Raw genomic sequence first — 19,556 nt, forward strand, 5'->3', positions numbered from 1 at the left:
TCAATATAAACTAATATTTACAGTTTCAGAGGGGTAGCCAAGTTAGTCTGTAACAGGAAAAACTTAAAAAACAACAAATGGTCTGGTAGCACTTTAAAGACTATCAAAACATGTAGATGGTATCATGCGCTTTCTTGATCATAGCCCACTTCTTCAGATGACCATTTGTTGTTTTTTAAGTTTAACATTTACAGAGCACTTTTCATCCAGAAATATGCCAGAAACATCTCAAACCACACACAAGAATAACTCCATCCTCTCCTGAAATACTGCCTCCAGTGTGTTGTTCAAAAACTGTTTAGTCAGAAGCCAAAAACTAAACAAGTTAGGACACAAAGTCCAGTAGTTCAAAGTCAAAGTATAAATCAGTGCACTTCATATGTATCCTGTTTTATTTATATCCACATTTAAAGATGTAACTGAATATATATACAGATGGTACATGTAGAAAATGTAATTTTCTAAACTGTATAGATGCAATGAACAAGTATTAATGTTAACTTTTAGAAGAATTTTGAAATAAACTAGAATTTAGCCATGGAAGAAAGTCATATTTAAATAATTGTTTTCAGGAGAAACTCCCTACTCACTGGGATCATGATCAGGAATCAATATCTAACAGACCATACTTATCCAGCACAATTCTCTCTTCCCACCCATCATATGCCAGTTTATTAGAAGACAATCAAACTATAGCTCTTAGCACACACGCTGCTTCCAATATTCTTTGTGTCTCAAACTTGATCAGCACAATGTTTTTACACAACAAATGATTTATAAATTAATCTTAACTGTACGCTGGTGGGATTCTCTTTTTAAACTCAAGGAGGTATTAATTTTGAGGGATGGAATGGACTGCTAGCTAATGTGGTGAAGCCAAGCAGCAACAGGAGAGTATGTATTTATGAAAAACAGTGCCTATATAGAAAGTACCATAGATAATAGATATGAAAACAGTTGTGTGAAAAATTTTCTAGGCAATATAGTATCTTTTTCTGCTTGCAGAATGGCTAGAAGCTGATCACCATTTCCTTATATTTATTTGGTATTATAAGTTAGTTATTTTTAAAAAAACACCTTATTTTTAGATTCCTAGCAAACTGATTGCAGTTTGAGAGTATGCAAAATTCACTATTTGATATTTGTTGTTTAATTGCAACTGGTGCAACAGTCACACAGTAAGGCCAGAACAGATTATCTCAAAATCAACAACCCAAAGAGAATTTGATTCTTTCAGACTGAATGAGATGAGCAATTTAGAGGCAAGCACCAGACAAATCAGATTAGAGAATGAGAAAACTTTAAATGTTTTTCTTTCTGAGCCATAGACCACTTCCCCAAAGCATCCTTCGTATAGAAGATCATCTACTGTAAGATTTATTGGCTTGGTGTAGAAATTGTTTAATTTTTTTATTATTGCAGTTATAAAACTATTGTGGGTGGGATTTTGGCTCTTGTTGGGAAGACTTGTTTAACTCACTAAACTGCCTCTGTATCAGGAATTTGGAAAAGGTTATGAGCACTGGACCAATGCCATGTGAGGCACTTTCTCAATACTTATAAAATACAGCACTCTTATGGTGTCAAGTTTTTATATGCACTCAGTGAAGGGTTTGAAGTGTGTTTAAAAGGTCTTTATACTTCAGAACTCTAGGGCTATGTCTACACTGCAAGCTTTTTGTGCAAGAACTGTTTTGTGCAAGAGTTCTTGAGCAAAAGGTCTTGCGCAAGAGCATGTTCACACTGCCATGTGCTTTTGCGCAAAAGCATCCATGGCAGTGGGGACACTCTCTTGCACAAGAAAGCTCTAATGGCCATTTTAGCTATAGGGATTTCATGCGAGTGTAGATGCTCTCTTCTGGAAGAGTTTTTGCAGAAGAACTCTTCCGCAAAAGAGTTTTTGTGTGAGAATGCGCCAGTGTAGATGCAGCCCTACAGTATACAAAGACAAAAGGAAGTAGCTTAGGCCATGTCTAGACTGCAGGCTTCTTTCGGAAGAAACTTTTCCGGAAGAGATCTTCTGGAAAAACTTCTTCTGAAAGAGAGCGTCCACACTGCAAAAGCGCATTGAAAAAGCGATCTGCTTTTTTGAAAGATAGCTTCCAGTCAGTGTGGATGCTATCTCGCATTTCAGCTGTGATTACTATGGGTGGAATGGCCACGAGGGCACTGGTGCTTTTTCCTTTTTCCTCTTCTTTCAAAAGAACTCACTCTTCCCTGTCCACACGCGCCTTTTTCCAAAAGAGCTCTTTCGGAAAAAGGCTTCTTCCTCGTAGAAGGAGGATTACCAATATCGGAAAAAACCCTCTGTTCTTTCAATTTTCTTTTGGAAGAATTCAATTGCGGTGTGGACCTAATTGAAGTTTTTTCAGAAAAATGGCCATTTTTCCGAAAAAAAACCTCTGTAGTGTAGTAGACATACCCTTAGTTACGTATTTTAAAAAATTAACAATAACATAATTTGGTGAAGGAATATATTTTTTTACCTCAGGAAGTGTTGGGTTTTTGAGGGTCCTGAGTGATTTTAGTGGAATTTTCTGGTCAATACAGTTTTTCCATAATTTGAGGTATGAACCTAAAAATAGCAAAAAGTGATTTTTCTGTGTAAATCAAGTATATCATTGAATTAAAGTAGTTAATTTTTTTAAAGTCCTTTTCCAGACAGATTTAACAAGGACTGTATTTGTTACTGATGTCTCATGCAAAATCAGAAATTCTGTAGTTCATTCCTCAGTTATTTCAAAAAGCTGTATTATTTGCTATAATCCATCTGCCCATAATTCTAAATGACTGAATATACTTTGTTCAAACCTAGTTTCAAAATTCACTTTGTGAAAAGATCTGCTTTAAAAAGATTCAGAACAATATTGAGGAAGTTATGGGAAAATGAAAAATGGTTTCAAATGAAATAATATTTTCACTAACTGCAGTAGTGCTATTATGCACATAACCATATACCAGAGTTGCACTGTAATTGTTGAATGAGATAATTTCTAACTAAACTATAACTTCACTATCAAAAGATAAGTTCAGAGCACTTTTGGTGATCTATTCACGTTTACATTTCCAAGGCATTCATACCAACCAAGAGAATATACACGGTACTGTGGCTTGTATGTCATTATAAAACTGCAGATTTTTGGAAGGAGACTTTAATTTGCTAGATGGCTTTCATTTGCTGTCCTCATATAGCTTCTTTTATAAGCTCAGCCAGCCTCTGAAAAGCCTACAATGAAAGCAGGATGGTTAATGTTCACATCCTAGCATTAGCTAGTTAGGCAATATGCTAAATCTGCAGTATAATTTCTAAAACTGCTACGACAGGAGCACCCAGCAATCTAAAGGCTTAGTACTTTATTGTAAAGCTTCATATTCTCTATTCATTTTTATATTAATAGTGCACTAAGTGTTTATTTCAGAGGAAGTACTTCCTACTTTCTTAACCTAGTATGTTTTCCCAACATACAAAAACAACAAGAAATGGACTAGTTCTGTTTATTAATCTACAAGAGTATAATCATTTTATTACATGATATCTGTAATCCAGTGGGCATTAATGAAGACAACCGGGAAGATTCTCATAGCTACATCAGCAACACAGAGGGATGAGAGAGAGAGATAATGAGGAAAAAATTGAGGGGGATGTTGTAGAATTCCAAGTCAAGTGCAATACCAGCAAGATACAATTTGACTAAACATAATGTAAAATTCTTTAGGGAGTGATGAAAGGGATGACCAAAGGAGAAGCACAATTAACATCTGCTACACACCTTAATGACTGAAGGAAAGTAAGACCAAAGACATAAAATTCTTGAGGCACTTGAAAGAATGTACATTCAGTGACAAATATAACTGTTATAGCCAAGAAGTTCCTAAATAGCACAGCTGAGTTCCTTAATCATGAAGTAATAGAGAGACTGAATTAAGGAGAGACCGTCTCCAATGTGCTACAGACTACTAAGAGAAACTGAATGCGAGAGTAGTTGGGAAGCCTAACACAATCACCTTGAGTTTGTTTAATATGGAATCGATACAAAGAAAACAGCAGAGGAAAAGGAATTAGATTTGAGGATGGCAAATTTTGGGAAATAAGGTATGTGGTCATTGCTCTTACTCAATAAGTAGCTAAATTTGCATTAACTTCAAGGAGAGCTAGATAAGGAATAAGTAATTATGAGAAAGGCAGGTGCATTTTAAGAGACACAAAGGGTACGTTTAGACTACATGCCTCTGACGACAGAGGCATGTAGATTAGGCTACCAGACATAGGAAAATGAAGCGGCGATTTAAATAATCGCCGCTTCATTTAAATTTACATGGCTGCTGCGCTGAGCCGACAAACAGCTGATCAGCTGTTTGTCAGCTCAGCGCGGCAGCCATGTAAATTTAAATGAAGCGGCGATTATTTAAATCGCCGCTTCATTTTACTATGTCTGGTAGCCTAATCTACATGCCTCTGGCGACAGAGGCATGTAGTCTAGACGTACGCTAAGATTCAACCCACTACAATTCTTCTAAATAAGGAGGTTTCAGATGTACTATTCAAACAGTACTTACCAAAACAAACAAATGCCTACTGAAGTGAAAAAGAGGGAGATAACTACACAAGATATATAGTTGGTTAAAACTTGCAGGGAAAATGGAGAAGAACAACAATTACTGCATGAGCAATATTCTTTTCAGAAATTAACAGCAAGTCATATTGCTCTCACCTGATCCATCTGGGCTGGAGAAGACACAGAAAAAGAAGCTCTGACGTAAGAACTAGGAACTGAGCTATCAATGTTAAATGCTCCCCCAGGAACCATTAACACCTAGGAGAAATAGATTAGCCATTTAGTTACAAATGTCTTCTTAAAAATTAAATACTGTACCTCACTGCAGAATAATGGTCTCACAAAGCGGCTTAATCTATTCCTTCATTCCACAAAGGGAAGGCAGACTACAAAAACTTGGACTCAAATCTCACAACAAAAAGAACCTAGTTTTCTATAACTACAGGCAGGTTCTATCCTATTCTTGTATTTTATGGGTATCAGAGCAGTTCTTTAGGTTTCTTTCTGGCTGACAGCAGATGTTTTTTATGTAAAAATGGTCTCTGCAAACTGTTACATAAGAGAAATTAAGTGTGGTTTTATTGAAGGAGGGTTATTAGAATCTGATACTGTATACCTGATCTGCAGTCCTAATGAATGCACAGTTGGAGTTGCATTCAATATCTATTACAATAGAAGTTTATTTAACATTTCCCTCCTACTACATTTTAAGATCAATAGATATTTTTCCTACTTGTTTCTTCAAAGCTTTTTCCATAATCAGCTGTTGTGTGTCAGAAACTCCCTTAATTTTAATCCATAGGAACATGCCAGCAGCAGGAGCATGCCATTCTGCCAGGCCTGGAGAGAGAAAACAGAAAAATCAAACAGATATGCTTTGTCCTTTCTGCAATGGATACCCCAGAGACACAAAAACACAGTGAAATCCTGGTGCCAGTCAAATCAATGGGAATTTTGCCATTGACTTCAAATGAAACCAAGATTTCTCCCTATCAAATTTAACGTTCCCCCGACAAAACGAATACAGATGTAATTCAGTAATACTAAGACTACTTTGCTTTATGGTTTTTCTGAAAATGGATTCTCTAGGTTCTTCGAGTTGGGCAGTCTGTAATTCAACAAGTGTATTAGAGATACGATAGGCTGATTTCTGAAAAAGCAACGAATCACATTGTGTAGTAATCAAACATTCTATTTAAATGCAGCTTCTTTAGTAGCATAGCTACCATAAAGGTTGCTTGAGCTGCATAACGTAGGCATGGTCAGAATTTTTTTCCTTTTTATTTAAAATGTTATGTTTTTCCTCATAAGAAAAGAAGAAGGTTTAGGTAGGACATTAGGAAAAACTTCCTAACTGTCAGGGTGGTTAAACACTGGAATAAATTGCCTAGAGGCTATGGAATTTCCATCTCTGGAGATATTTAACAGCAGGTTAGATAGACATCTATCAGGGATGGTCTAGACGGTATTGGGTCCTGCTGTGAGGGAAGGGAACTGGACTTGATGATCTCTAGAGGTCCCTTCCATTTCTAGTGTTCTATGATTCTATAAGGGCTTGAAGACTAGGAAGGGTGCCTCTACAGAGCAAAGTTACTTTAGAATAACAGCCATTATTCCGAAATACAGGCAGTCCCCGAGTTACGCGGATCCGACTTATGTCGGATCCGCAGTTACGAACGGGGCCCTTCCTCTCCCTGGTCTCCAGCAGACCAGGGAGAGGAAGCAAAGCGGCGGAACACACTGGCAGCGGACAGGGCTGTCCGCTGCCCACGTGCTCCGCGGCTTGGCTCTGCTTTGCCCCCGGTCTGCAGACCAGGAGGGGGGGGGGGGAAAGCAGAGCCAAACTGCGGAGCACGTGGGCAGCAGGACAGCCACGGCGCGTCTGGGCTGTCCCGCTGCCCCCGTGCTCCGCGGCTTTGCTCCGGACACCTGTGGTACAGCAGCTGGGGCGCTGCTAGTTGGTCCCGTAGCGCCGCTCTGGGCGCTACTGGACCAACCGGGCAGCACCCCAGCTGCTCTGCCCCAGGCGTCCTGATTCAGCCACTGCTGGTCAGTTTCAGCAGCGGCTGAATCAGGACGCCTGGGGCAGAGCAGCTTGGGTGCTGCTGGGTTAGTCCAGTAGCGCCGAGGAGCGGCGGCGCTACTGGACCAACCCAGCAGCACCCCAGCTGCTCTGCCCCAGGCGTCCCCAAGTCAGCCGCTGCTGAAACTGACCAGTGGCTGACTACAGGAAGCCCCTGCCCCGGGCTTCCTGGAATCAGCCGCTGATCAGTTTCAGCAGCAGCTGACTTGGGGATGCCTAGGGTTCTTACGTTGAATCTGTATGTAAGTCAGAACTGGCGTCCAGATTCAGCCGCTGTTGAAACTGATCAGTTTCAGCAGCGGCTGAATCTGGATGCCAGTTCCGACTTACATACAGATTAAACTTAAGAACAAACCTACAGTCCCTATCTTGTACGTAACCCGGGGACTGCCTGTAACTACGAGTGTGTCTACACAGCAATTCCATTATTTCAAAATAATTTTGAAATAATGGATGGCTTATTCCGACTTCTGTAAACCTCATTTCACGAAGAATAACACTTACTCCAAAATAGCAATTTCAAAATAAGGCATGTGCAGACACGCCATTTCTGCTATTTTGAAATAGCCCCTCACAAGGGATATTCTATGTTATTCCTGTTTGGGCTCTAAATCGACATAGCATGTCTACATTAGGGAAGCCTGCCTTGGACTAATTTTGAAGCTTCCTTGAAGCGTAGATGTGCCATTTAGAAATAAGCTATTTCAGAATAACTACTCCAGAATAACTGTGCAGTGTAGACGTAACCAAAGAGTAGAAAACAGCACAGAAAGGATTCTTACTTTAGAGTAAGATTGCCTCTAGGTACAATTCATACAGTAAATATGATCAGTTTCTAGCTGGACAACAATCCCAAACGCAGCTATGTTTTTTGGTTCCAGTTCTACTACATTTGTACATTGTTTGAACATATTGATTTGTTTGTTTCACTTGCCATCTGCCCCTGTTCCTATTAGGGTATGTCTACACTACCCTGCTAGTTTGAACTAGCGGGGGTAATGTAGTCATCCGCAATTGCAAATGAAGCCCGGGATTTGAATTTCCCGGGCTTCATTTGCATGAAGCCGGCCGGCGCCATTTTTAAATGCCGGCTAGTTCGAACCCCGTGCCGCGCGGCTACACGCGGCACGGAGTAGCTAGTTTGGATTAGGCTTCCTAATCTGAACTAGCTGTACTTCTCATTCCACGAGGAGTACAGCTAGTTCGGATTAGAAGCCTAATCCGAACTAGCTACTCCATGCCGCGTGTAGCCGCGCGGCACGGGTTCGAACTAGCCGGCATTTAAAAATGGCGCCGGCCGGCTTCATGCAAATGAAGCCCGGGAAATTCAAATCCCGGGCTTCATTTGCAATTGCGGATGACTACATTACTCCTGCTAGTTCAAACTAGCGGGGTAGTGTAGACATACCCTTAGATACCTTTGATCATTACCACAAACTTAATTATAAACTTACCCTACAAAATAAAAACCTCTCTCAGAATACTCCAAACCGTCAACTTGCTAGTTATGTCAATCTTCATAACACAAAAAGCCAGTTACTTCAACAAGAGGAAGATTTTCCTGGCTTAGCCTTTTCTGCCAAATGGCTTTAGCAGATGTATTTTTTTTCTTTAATTTGGCTGGATAGGTGAAGGTCTTTTTCCGTTAGATACTCATACAGCCCTCATCACTACGGTTTTTGAGAATCTCAGAAAATTAACAATGAAAACAAACAAAATTCTCTTTCCTCTTCATATACAGTAGCAGCTTGAACGGTAGCAGAATTCTAAAGGTTTTTTTTGTATTGTTTTCTCCTTTTCTTTCACCCTTGCTTCCCTCTCTGACAAAACTGCGAGAAACAAGTAGGATCAGCATTTGGTTCTGAGCTCAGTTATGCTCAGGAACACTCTTTGCTTTTGAGAGACTGAGCTCCGTGGGAAGATAAGAGGGATGTTCCAGTGGTCAAAGTGCTAGTTTGGGACATGGCTGCAAGACCCAGGTTCAGTTTCCAGATCAAAGGCTATGTTTACACTAGAGAGCTTATAGCAGCACAGTTGTACTGATGCAGCCACATTTCTGTAAGATCTTCCACGTAGCTGCTTTATGTCGAATGGAGAGAGCTTTCCCATCAACAACATCATTAAACCACCCCCCAAAAGCCGCAGTAGCTGTAGTGGTGGGAGACGCTCTCTTGCTGACGTATACTGTGCATGCTACCACTTAAGCTGACATAATTTATTTTGTGCTGGGAAGTGTTTTTTTCATGTACCAAGCAACATAAATTTTTCTGACATAAGTGGTAATGTAGAAATGGCCTAAACATGGTTTCCTGTGTTTCCTAGCACAATTCATCTGTTATGTCTACACTGCACTAAACATGTATTCTTAACTTGGCTGAAAGCTACAAGGAAGATACATTGACTTGGTTTATAACTCAGGTTAGCAGTTTGAGTTCAATCTCAGGATTCCCTATAGACTGTGGCTTTTCGCTCTTGCTAAATTGCTGTGTTTTCATGGGTATTTTAACTCAAGTTAAGACCCTTATTTTTGCAATGTAGACACTCCCAAAGTCCCTGGGCCTCAGTCCTCCCTCTGTAAAAGGGGGATAATGCTTCTTTACCTCAAAGGGGAGCTGTAAGGATAAAGAGGGTGAGGCTCTGTTACTATAATAGGGGCCATATAAATACCACAGATAAATGGGCTAGGTCCAGCTCCTGTGAAAGTTAAGAACCATAAATCGAATGCTGAGGGCAGCTCCAGATGGTGCCTGTACTCCTTGTAGTTGCGAGGAGTAAGGGAAGCCAAGAGCATTTACTCCCATCGGTCTCCCTCTGTGAAGACAGCCAAGCTTGGGTTAAGGTAAGCTGACTCCAGCTATGAATTTTACATAGCTGGAGCTGTGCACCTTAACTCATTCTTCCAGCTCTCGTGTAGACCTGGCCGTAGGATATATCTAGACTGCAACCCTCTGTCGACAGAGGGATGCAGATCAGGCAGGTCGACAATGCAAATTAAGTGGGGGATTTAAATATCCCACACCTAATTTGCATAAAAAAGGCTTTCTTTCTCGACAGATCCCCCTCTAGACTGCCGCTTTTTGCTGACAAAGTGCTGAGTTGGTGGCCATTTTTATGCAAATGAGATGCAGGATATTTAAATCCTTGCATCATTTGCAATGTCGACCTGCCTAATCTGCATCCCTCTGCCAACAGAGGGATGCAGTCTAGAAATACCCTTAGTAATTATTTTTGAAAATAGAGTTGATTAACAGGAGTCAGAAAAAAACAGATTGAAAATATATAGCTCTGTTGGCATTCACTAACCTTTTAACCATTTGTTTGCTGCAGCAAGCATTGCATCTCGCTGGACCCTGTAGAATTCCACTACCCTGAAATAGATATAAAAATGATCACCCTACCTAAAACCACAGATGGTTAGGTATAAATAACTTTGTACAACAGTCATATGACTATTACAGAACTGTGCAGAAAATGTTATGTTGTCCAGTGCTGCAGGAACTTTGGGCAACATTGCTTCATCTCCCTATGATGCTACTAAACCAGGTGCCAGCTCTTGCCAAGTCGGTAGGTGTCAATTGAGCATGGACAAACTCACAGCTGAAAACCAAACTAATCCACCTGTTTTGTTGAAAATAAATATAAGTATGTATTTAGTGTTTAGACTAAGAAATGCTTATAAGTGGCAACGTGCATTAATCCAACTTGTAATGCCCATACCATATGAAAGTATGTACATTTTGTTTTATAACTTTGAAAATACATCCTCTGAGTTTGTGAACCCAGGCACAGGAATCATCCCCCCTTCCCTCAACCCCTCCTCCCCACTGCATGCATGTATAATGCATGCCAAGATTAAATGGGCCATTAAGGAACACCATAATACAAAGGACTGGTGAATAGCTCTATCATTAGGGTCTGACAAATCCACAGATATCCGCTTTATATCCATGGGTATCCGCATCTGTGGATACATGCAGCTCATTATTGTGGATATGGATACAAACTTTGTATCTAGAATCCTGCAAATTTGTGGAGATCCATTTTACATCCACTGGTATATGCATCCACTGGTGTCAAAGCAGATATCTGCGGCTCATTTTTGTGGATGCAAATTTCATATCTGCACAGGGCTCTATCTAGCATAACTTGAAACTGCTTATGTGCACGGGAGATATCTCATGGACTGGAAGGCTAAGTGTAAAAGACTAAGTGGGATAAAAGGAAAACTTAATTTCTTTGGTGTTTGAAAACACAGGGGCTAGAGATGCTAAATTAGATCCTCATGGCCTACACCTGGGTCTGCCCTGAAAAACATTTTGAACTGACAGATAACTACATCTGTCAACTTTAGGAATTATAGCTGGCAACTCATCTGTATATATGTTTGCTTGCTTTAACCTGTAAATAGCTCCTATTTTCTTTTCCTACAAAATAAACCTTCAGTTAATTTATTACAGGATTGGCTATAGGCAGGGCTCGACAAATATGAAATCTACTTGCTTGTGGCGAGTAGATTGCAACCTGGAAGAGCCGGGTTCACACGATCTGCACATGCGGGTTCGGCGAGCCCTGGCTATAGGCACTGTCTTCAGTGTGAGATGTAAGGCACAAATTGATCTGAGGTATGTTATGGATCTACTGGGATTGGCAGCAACCCTGAGTATTTGGTGTGGGTTTTTTTGGTATGTTTGTAAGTAATTCTTTATCACGAAGTCCAAATTGTTCGGGTGACAAGATAAACTGGAGACTATGAATGTCAGAGTATAACTGAAAAACCATTTAACTGATAAACTGATGCTTATCGGTTAATAGTCTCAGGCTGTGTCTACACTATGGGGTTTTTCCGGGATACCAACGATATCCCGGAAAAACTCTGCTACATCCAGGGAACGTGTCTGCTCTTCTGCTTTTTTCTGCGGAAGAGCAGATACGCTCTTTCGGAAGCCCTGTCGTCTTCCTCTCACAAGGAAGACGGGCTCTTCTGAAATAGGAGGCTTTTCCAAAATTGGCCCATTGTAGACAGGCCAAATTTTTGAAAATCCTCTTCTGAAAAAACGATCAGAAAATTTGCGTACCTTTTCCTGACAGATCCCTGTACTGTAGACATAGCCTCAGTTATACTAAGCCAGCTCCCAGAGAGGCAGCTTTGCCGTGGCAGGGCAGCAAAGCCACCTCCCAGAGAGCTGAGCGGGCAAGGGCTGGTGGCAAGTTTCTCTCTAAGTGGTGCAGCAGCATGGCCTTGCAGCTACTTAATGAGCCCTGCCTAGGGGCTCAGGGCTGCTGAACACAGAGCTGCCTGGCTCGGGGAAGGGCACATCTCCCTTGCTTACAGCAGCATCTCCCACACTCACTGCTCTGTACTCAGCACCAAGCTGTAGCTGTAGCTGAGGGAGAAGTGCCCCTCTCGCAGTCAGGTAGCTCCGTGTGGGGTTCCTCTGGGCAGGGCTCATTAAGCAGCTGCGAGCTGTGCTGCCACCCCGCTTAGAGGGAACCCTGGCTGGCAGCTCTGCTCCTGGGGGGCTTCGCTGCAGGCTCTGCAATAAAAAAGCTAAGTTTTACACCACAAGTAACCGTGTAACCGCTGAAAATCTCACCCTCATACATGATTTTTAACATCTCTACTGGAGACCCCATTGGGGCTGCCTGTGACTCCATGTAAAGTGATCTAGGAGTTCATAATTGTTATTGGGTTAGTGAAATCTAATTACAGAACATGCCACCAGTTTGGGGTATTTGCTCCGAGACAGGCATTCACAGTTGTGAGCCACTCCAGACAGCACAACAATCCCTGTAAACATTATACTCAGAGGCATGACAGTAATTAAAAGAGACCCAAACCCCACAATATAGTATACTGAATGCAAGTGGATTACCTGTCTACATGCTCCAGAAAACCCTTTTCTCCCCACTGCTGAAGAAGCTGTGCAATCATAAGCTACAGAAATAAATCACACAGTAAACCCCGTTATTTAAAAAAGGAGTCAGGTCCCAAGCAAGCTTTTAAAATATTAAACATCCCTCAAGGGCAGAGGTCAAATCACTGGATACCCGGAGCCACTTCTTCCTTCACCTTCAACCCCCTCGGTAAGTACAAAAAGTCCACCAATAACAGGCAAAGGGCCATTAGGAAGCCTGCACTATAGGTGTCTCATGGGAAAATAGAAATATTAGGAAGAAGACAAATGCGGAAATTTGGAAAGGGAGGAACATGCTAGGGGATGTCAAATAGGACTAATTGACTATCCAACAAGCAAACGCTTATCTGATAGTCGATAGGGTAGTCGACTAGTCACTTCCCTGACTTGCTGCCTCTATCAGAAAGTAACTGAAGTGTAACTGAGGAGCTCAAAAGAAAGTCCAATGTAAGCTCTGGGTAGACCCTTACAGTTGACTGTACTGGAGGGAAGGGCAGTGTTCAAGAATGGGACAATGGTGATGTAGACTCTGGGGAGGGGCATATCTCATTCTATCCCAACTCACCATCTGAGCACTGCCTGAAAAGGAAGGGGCAATGAATAGCAGGCTACTTACACAGCACAAGCAGAGTTCACCAGCAAGCCACGCTGACCTACAGGCACAGCATCAAATAACAATTCTAAATACTCTCCATTTATTCTGCAGCTTTTCAGGTTGGGATTTTCCAAGGAGCCTGAGGCCTTAGACACACAGTTCACATTAACCTTTAACTCCATTAAATCTTAATAACCTATTACATAAAAGTAAAGGGAATCTTATTGAAACACCCTCCAGGAAAAACTTAGTCTTCCTCTTTGCAGTCTTCTTCTCTTGGAAGATTGTGCAGTATAAATCTTCCTGAAACCCATAGTGGAAAAATGACCAGGGATTATAAAAGTCCTTTGTCTCTTCTCTCAGTTCCTAGGTTAAAGAAACCATGTTTTTAACATACATGATTTGGGCAATGCTCTCCCATTATCCAAGACAGTACTTGCCTGTGTGAAAGTGCTGGTATGCAATGTTGATACCTGTATATGTAGAATAACTCTGTCAATGAGTGGTTTGGGGCCTGTTAAAAAGCCTATTCTCAATCTAGAGGGAAAGGGAAAAAAATCATTACTACAGACATCTACAGTTCACAATCCTTGAAATGATATCAGCAGGATATCTGAGCCAAAATATGGCTAGAGTCCAAACAGCAATTATGTAAAACTGGAACCTTAACAGATCTGTTCCATGTGGGTATTCAGAGTCACATCTGCTAATCTGACAGACAAAACCAAATGCTTTTATAGTGTTACTAACCCTATGCATTCAAAAATTGTGACTTATGACCAAGAAATCCTAAAGACTGTCTTAATACAGGCTGGACATCCCTGGTCTGGTACCCTTGGAACCAGAGTAGTTCCGAAGGAGGGATTTTGACAGACAAGGGGAAGTCATTTCTGGCCCCTCTGCCACCGGCACCCCCAGCCCAGTTCTGATCTTGGCCAGCTCCCAACCCGCCACCAGTCCCACTATCCTGCCACAGCAACCTGCGGTCCCAATACAGTGGCTATCAGCCCCACTACAGCAGACTGCCGTTTCACTGGAGCCTGCCGGTGTTCTAGACGCCCTGTCACCGGCTCAGTCAGACTCCCGTGGCAGGGCTGTAAAGCCACTGGCCTCCTTACAGTCAGCTTGTCTGGGTTCCCAGCCAGTGTTCGCTCTAAGCTGCACGGCAGCACAGCTTCACAGGTGGTAAATGAGCCCTGCTCAGTCAGAGGCTCAAGGCTCCGTGCAAGGAGCTGACTGACTGGATGGGGCTGATAAATCACCTGTGCAGCTGTGCTACTGCACAGCTTAGAGGGAACACTATTTCTGGCCCACACAGGGTTCCTGTCTCTGGCTCTCCAGTCCAGCAACATCCATGGTCCTGCCAGACTATGGATCTTGTCAGACCAGGGAGTCCCAGTTGAGAGAGGTTCAACCTGTAGCCATGAGATTATTTAAAAAATATGCCTTCAATTATTTTAATCTGACCAGTATTTTCTGAGCTTTTAGTGCACACCCTGGTCATACTTTGAAACTTTTCTCTGCAATCATAACAACTAGGAAAGTATAAGCAAGCTGGGATTCTCACAATGCCTGTAGTTTATAATGGTTGAGTCTATCAGACACCAAAAGGCATGAAGACTGCACCACGGGGTTTATTATTTTTACTTCCTTGTGGAACTGATATTAAATAAAGAAAGGAGAATGAATAGGATTGTTTTTGTATTCATAAACTAAAAAAAGCTTCATTCATGATGCCAAAAACAAAACAAATCCCATCTTAACTCTGCTTCCAAGTGAAGTTTGCAATGAGAGGAAAATAGAGTAAGTTTACACGTGTCTTTGAATGAGAACAATGGAACTCCATGTGCAACCCTATTTATGATCATACTAGCTTATTTCATTCGATTTTAAAGGAGAGCTCTGTGATGGCGCGTTGGGGTTTTCCCATCTCCTGCACCCCCGTAATGGCACGAACAGACTCCACCAGCCAGTAGAATAGAGGTGTTTATTGCTTCTCCAAGATACAGCACAGCACAGATGTAATCTGGTTACAGGGCAGGCCTAGGATGTCTCAGCCCCTCTTGAGATGGGGAAGACTGGGCCCCTAAATTCCTTTCCTTAGGCTGTCTCCTCCATGCTCCCAGACAGAAAACTAACTCACTCACTTCTAGCCCTGCTCCCAGCCAGGGCTCCACTCCCCTTCTTCCGCTCCCTCAGAGATAACTCGTCAGACAGGTTTGAAGCCCCTTGCATAATGACTCAGCCAGTGGAGGTCACTCACAACCCAAGCCTAGCAACCAGCAAGGTACCCACACCACCTCACAAGCTTACAACATACGAACTGCTACGATTCGTTAATGTAAGCTAGAGACAGAAAATCAGGACTGAGTGCATGGTGTTATGTGTTGAGAGGACAGCAGACTTACAAGCAAAAGATGGTGGTTGAAGGAAAGATGCACAATAACTGACTTCTTACTCTAACTCATGGTAACCCTCATTTTAATAGGAGTAAAGGGAAGTCAAAGGAAGAGTGTTCTTCCTTCAACTTCCTGCTGTATAGACAGCACCAAAAGTCAAATTAAGCTATTTCGACTTTAGCTACACAACTGATGTAGCACAGGTTGCACAGCTTAATTGGACTGTAGCCCTGCTGTGTAGACGTACCAAGAGAGAGTAGGAAATTAGCACATTGTGAGCAGCTAAAGATCTCAGTGCACTTTGCAACAGTGGGCAAGTCACTATCTGCATATTACAGCTGAGAAAAATCAAGGCACCGAGAAGTTGAGTGACTTGCCTATGGTCACAAAGTGAAGGTGCAAAGTTAGGACTAGAATCCTGTGTCTCTTGACTCCCCAGCCTGTGCTAACCAGAAGATAACAGTCTAAAGCTGACCTTACCCAGAGGAGAGAATTTTAGAGAAAGAGTCAGTCCTGATAACTCGACCATCCACATCCATTGAGAGGAAGGTTGGAGCCCAAGGCTTGAAGGAAAGAATGAGAGTTTAAAGTTCAAGTAGTTAATAAGTCTTACAGTAAGGTGCAATGTACTTATTACTAACACAGACTTCAGTAGTTCTTGAACCAAGGGGTGATATATCATATGATAGTCTTGGCTTTGGTGATGCACATCTAGTGACAAAGTCACTGCCTGACAAATTATTCTGTTTGGAGTAGCACCCTCTTGTGGTGCAATGACAGTGTGATCTGAAGGTCAGGAAAACCAGTCAGAAACCCTTCTTCTCTAACCTCTTGGCTCTGCACATGCTAGGTGCTGGAGTTTCTAAGGGGTACTAAAACAGGAGGTCAGAACAAAATATCCAGTTCTCCAGTAACAACACTTTTACTGTGCGTAGGGGAAAATGTCCTTTGATGTTTTCCTCAGAGGCACTCCTCAACCTATAGTTTCCCTTTAGGCAAAAGCAGAAGGCATCCCTCAGAGTTGGGGATTTAGTAAGATCAACTTGCATAGTTCAGCACGGAATGTAACTCCTAGAGCAGACAATTATCTTTATCCCCAAACACTTATAAAAGAGTTCCATGTAGGCATTCAGTCCTGCTAGCCCAGGCCCATCAGACTCCTCCTCATCCCCTTCCGGACTTGCAAGACTTGTTCCAAAAAGAAAAAAATATTAAACTCTGCTCATTCCATCGACGTACTCAATAGCCAGTATTGGTGAAGGGAGTGATGTTACTCCCTCTGCAAAAATTGATTTTAAATTAGAAGTTATGTATTTAATTGAGGAACAGTTCACCTCTCCCCTTCACCCATATCCATGTGCTGGGAGACCCAGTTACATGTAGAGCTGAGCACTCCTCCCCCCGCCGGTGTGTAAGGCAGGGTGCAGCTGTGGCACTATTCTCCTTATTCCTGTGATCAATCTCCAGCAGTTGAGATTTGCTCAAGGAGCATGGGTGGAGACAGAATGGGCTGCATTGGATGAAGGCAGAGATCAGAAAGAAACGGCAATACAGCCTCTATTACTTTTCTCATGTACTGCAGCCCACTCTAACGGGAGACTGGCTAAAAGGAGTTCCTGCTAGCACAGCCCTAATGGAGTCAGTAAGAATTTTTCTCACTTAAAAACGGAAGAATTCGACCTACTGTAATTGACAGGAACTGATGCAACGTGATGGCTGAAGAGCCAGGTAACTGAAAATGTCATGACTGAGTGTTTACTAATAATGCTTTAATTTAATCTGACAGTCTACTAAATATGGGTAGTATGTAGTTTGAGCCACAATTGTACATGTATTAATTCTCTCCTGAATGAAAAGAAATACTGATATCATGCAGTATAAATGACAGCTTACCTTATCAAACTGAAGAAAATAGTAAGGATCATCTTCTATTACAAGGAAATTATATTGTCTTGCAAGCTAGAAAATAAATTAAAATGAAACGGTAAAAGTTTATTGAAACTGAATAGAAACAGTCACTATGTAATCCTAGCTACAGTAAAACTCCATTGGTCCGGCATCCAATGCTCCGGCACTCCTGATGGTCTGGCACCATCGGGAACCTGGAAGTGCTCCAGGCAGCCGGACAATTGGAGATGCTCTGCACCCGGATTCCTGATTCAGCTGCTGCTGAAACTGACCAGCAGCCGAATTGGGGAAGCCGGGGCAGAGCAGCTGGGGTGCTGCCCAGTTGGTCCCGTAGCGCTGCCCCTCAAGGCTGCGGGACCAACCTGGCAGCACCCCAGCTGATCTTGGGGATACCTGGGGAAGAACAGCTGGAGTGCTGCCGGGTTGGTCCCGCAGCGCCGAGGGGTGGCGCTATGGGACCAACCCGGCAGCACCCCAGCTGCTCTGCCCCAGGCATCCCCGATTCAGCCGCTGCTGAAATTGACCAGTGGCTGATTCCGGGAAGCCTGGGGCAGAGCAACTCTGCTCTGGGCTTCCTGGAGTCAGCTGCTGATCAATTTCAGCAGCGGCTGACTTGGTGACGCCTGTGGCAGAGCAGCTGGGGTGTCGCCAGGTTGGTCCCGCAGCACCGAGGAGCGGCGCTATGGGACCAACCCGGCAGCACACCAGCTGCTCTGCCCCAGGCATCCCCAAGTCAGCCGCTGCTGAAACTGACCAGCAGTGGCTGAATCGGGGATGCCTGGGGCAGAGCCGGACTATCGGAAGGGAGGGGGAGTTATGAGGGGTCTGGAGTGGCATTCCTTCCACCCCAGACACCTCATAGCCCCCCCACTTCCGATAGTCCAGCATATCTGATAATCTGGCACCCCCTGGGTCCTAAAGGTGCTGGATTATCAGAAGTTTACTGTACTTATATTCATTGCTCTGTATGCCAGTCTCTGCTCTGTTGATTCAGCATACTAGGATTATATCAAGAGTCGCTTTCAAATGCTAATTTACCAAGTCATGTAATGGCAAGAGTACGTGAACAGGTAAATGTGGCTACAATAGGGCCAAACATTTCAAAAACTGAGAGCCAAGTTCCACATGCAATAATGTGCCCATACAGGCAGGCCCCAGGTTATGTACAAGATAGGGACTGTAGGTTTGTTCTTAAGTTGAATTTGTATGTGAGTCAGAACTGGCGTCCAGATTCAACCGCTGCTGAAACTGACCAGCGGCTGACTACAGGAAGACCAGGGAGATGTGGAGCAGCTTTTCTCGCCCCGGAGGACGCGGGCGGCAGGACTGCGGCACATCTGGGCATCCCGCCACTCGCGTCCTCCGGGGCGAGAAAAGCCCCGTTCGTAACTGTGGATCCGACATAAGTCGGATCCGCGTAACTTGGGGACTGCCTGTATTTGAGCATGGTCTGTACTACTGCATGCAGAAATAAGCATATGCTGATTACCTGCAAGTCTGAATGGCACTTTTGGATACATTTGTATGCATAGACAAACACCTGTCAGAGATGGTCTAGATCAGTGGTTGACAACCTGCGGTCAGCAGATTGCATGCAGCATGTCAGCGTAAGACAGTGAAGGCCGCCAGACAGATTGTTCACCTTGCATCTGCTTGTATGGCAACCTGTAGCTCCTATTTTCTGCAGTTTGCCATTCCTGACCAATGGGAGCTGCAGGAAGTGGCCTCCACTTCAAATAGTTCCTATTGGCTGGGAATGGCAAACTGGGGCCACAAGGAGCTGTGTGGAGGCCATACCTGTGGAAGCAAGGTGAACAACCTGTTTGGTAGCCTACTAGCAGCTTGCCCTGATGAGCCATGTGCGGCCTGCAAATTGCAGGTTGCCCACAACTGGTTTAAATAGCACTTAAGTCTTGTCAGGAGTGCAGGGGACTAGACCAGATGACCTCTTGGGGACATTTCCAGTCCTATGATTCCAGGGACCTTAAATATTATGCTTTTAAAATAATGCACTTTGAATATTTTCTCTAGCCAAGTGGTTACTTAGAATGTCAGCTTAAGCAATTTCTATGCATGTTTCTTTTAAAAGATACACTGAGC

General features: G+C 43.0%; 1 protein-coding gene across 5 annotated transcripts in view; it reads right to left on the bottom strand.

Annotated features, from left to right (window-relative positions):
• Window positions 1-374: 374 nt before the first annotated feature.
• LOC102463594 (kynurenine/alpha-aminoadipate aminotransferase, mitochondrial) overlaps window positions 375-19,556 on the bottom strand; it is a 29,898-nt gene continuing 10,716 nt past the window's right edge. For all 5 annotated transcript variants that reach the window (XM_006111669.4, XM_075930199.1, XM_006111668.4 and 2 more), the window contains exons 7-14: window positions 17,442-17,507; window positions 16,029-16,111; window positions 13,590-13,686; window positions 12,513-12,574; window positions 9,943-10,007; window positions 5,290-5,396; window positions 4,713-4,814; window positions 375-3,226 (exon numbers count right to left, since the gene is read on the bottom strand). In XM_006111669.4, coding sequence (XP_006111731.1) covers window positions 3,185-3,226; window positions 4,713-4,814; window positions 5,290-5,396; window positions 9,943-10,007; window positions 12,513-12,574; window positions 13,590-13,686; window positions 16,029-16,111; window positions 17,442-17,507 — 624 coding nt within the window. In that variant the 3' untranslated portion in view covers window positions 375-3,184. The remainder of the gene's footprint in view (window positions 3,227-4,712; window positions 4,815-5,289; window positions 5,397-9,942; window positions 10,008-12,512; window positions 12,575-13,589; window positions 13,687-16,028; window positions 16,112-17,441; window positions 17,508-19,556) is intronic.

The sequence above is a fragment of the Pelodiscus sinensis genome, chromosome 5 (assembly GCF_049634645.1).
Source record: "Pelodiscus sinensis isolate JC-2024 chromosome 5, ASM4963464v1, whole genome shotgun sequence".
Classification (NCBI taxonomy): Eukaryota; Metazoa; Chordata; order Testudines; family Trionychidae; genus Pelodiscus; species Pelodiscus sinensis.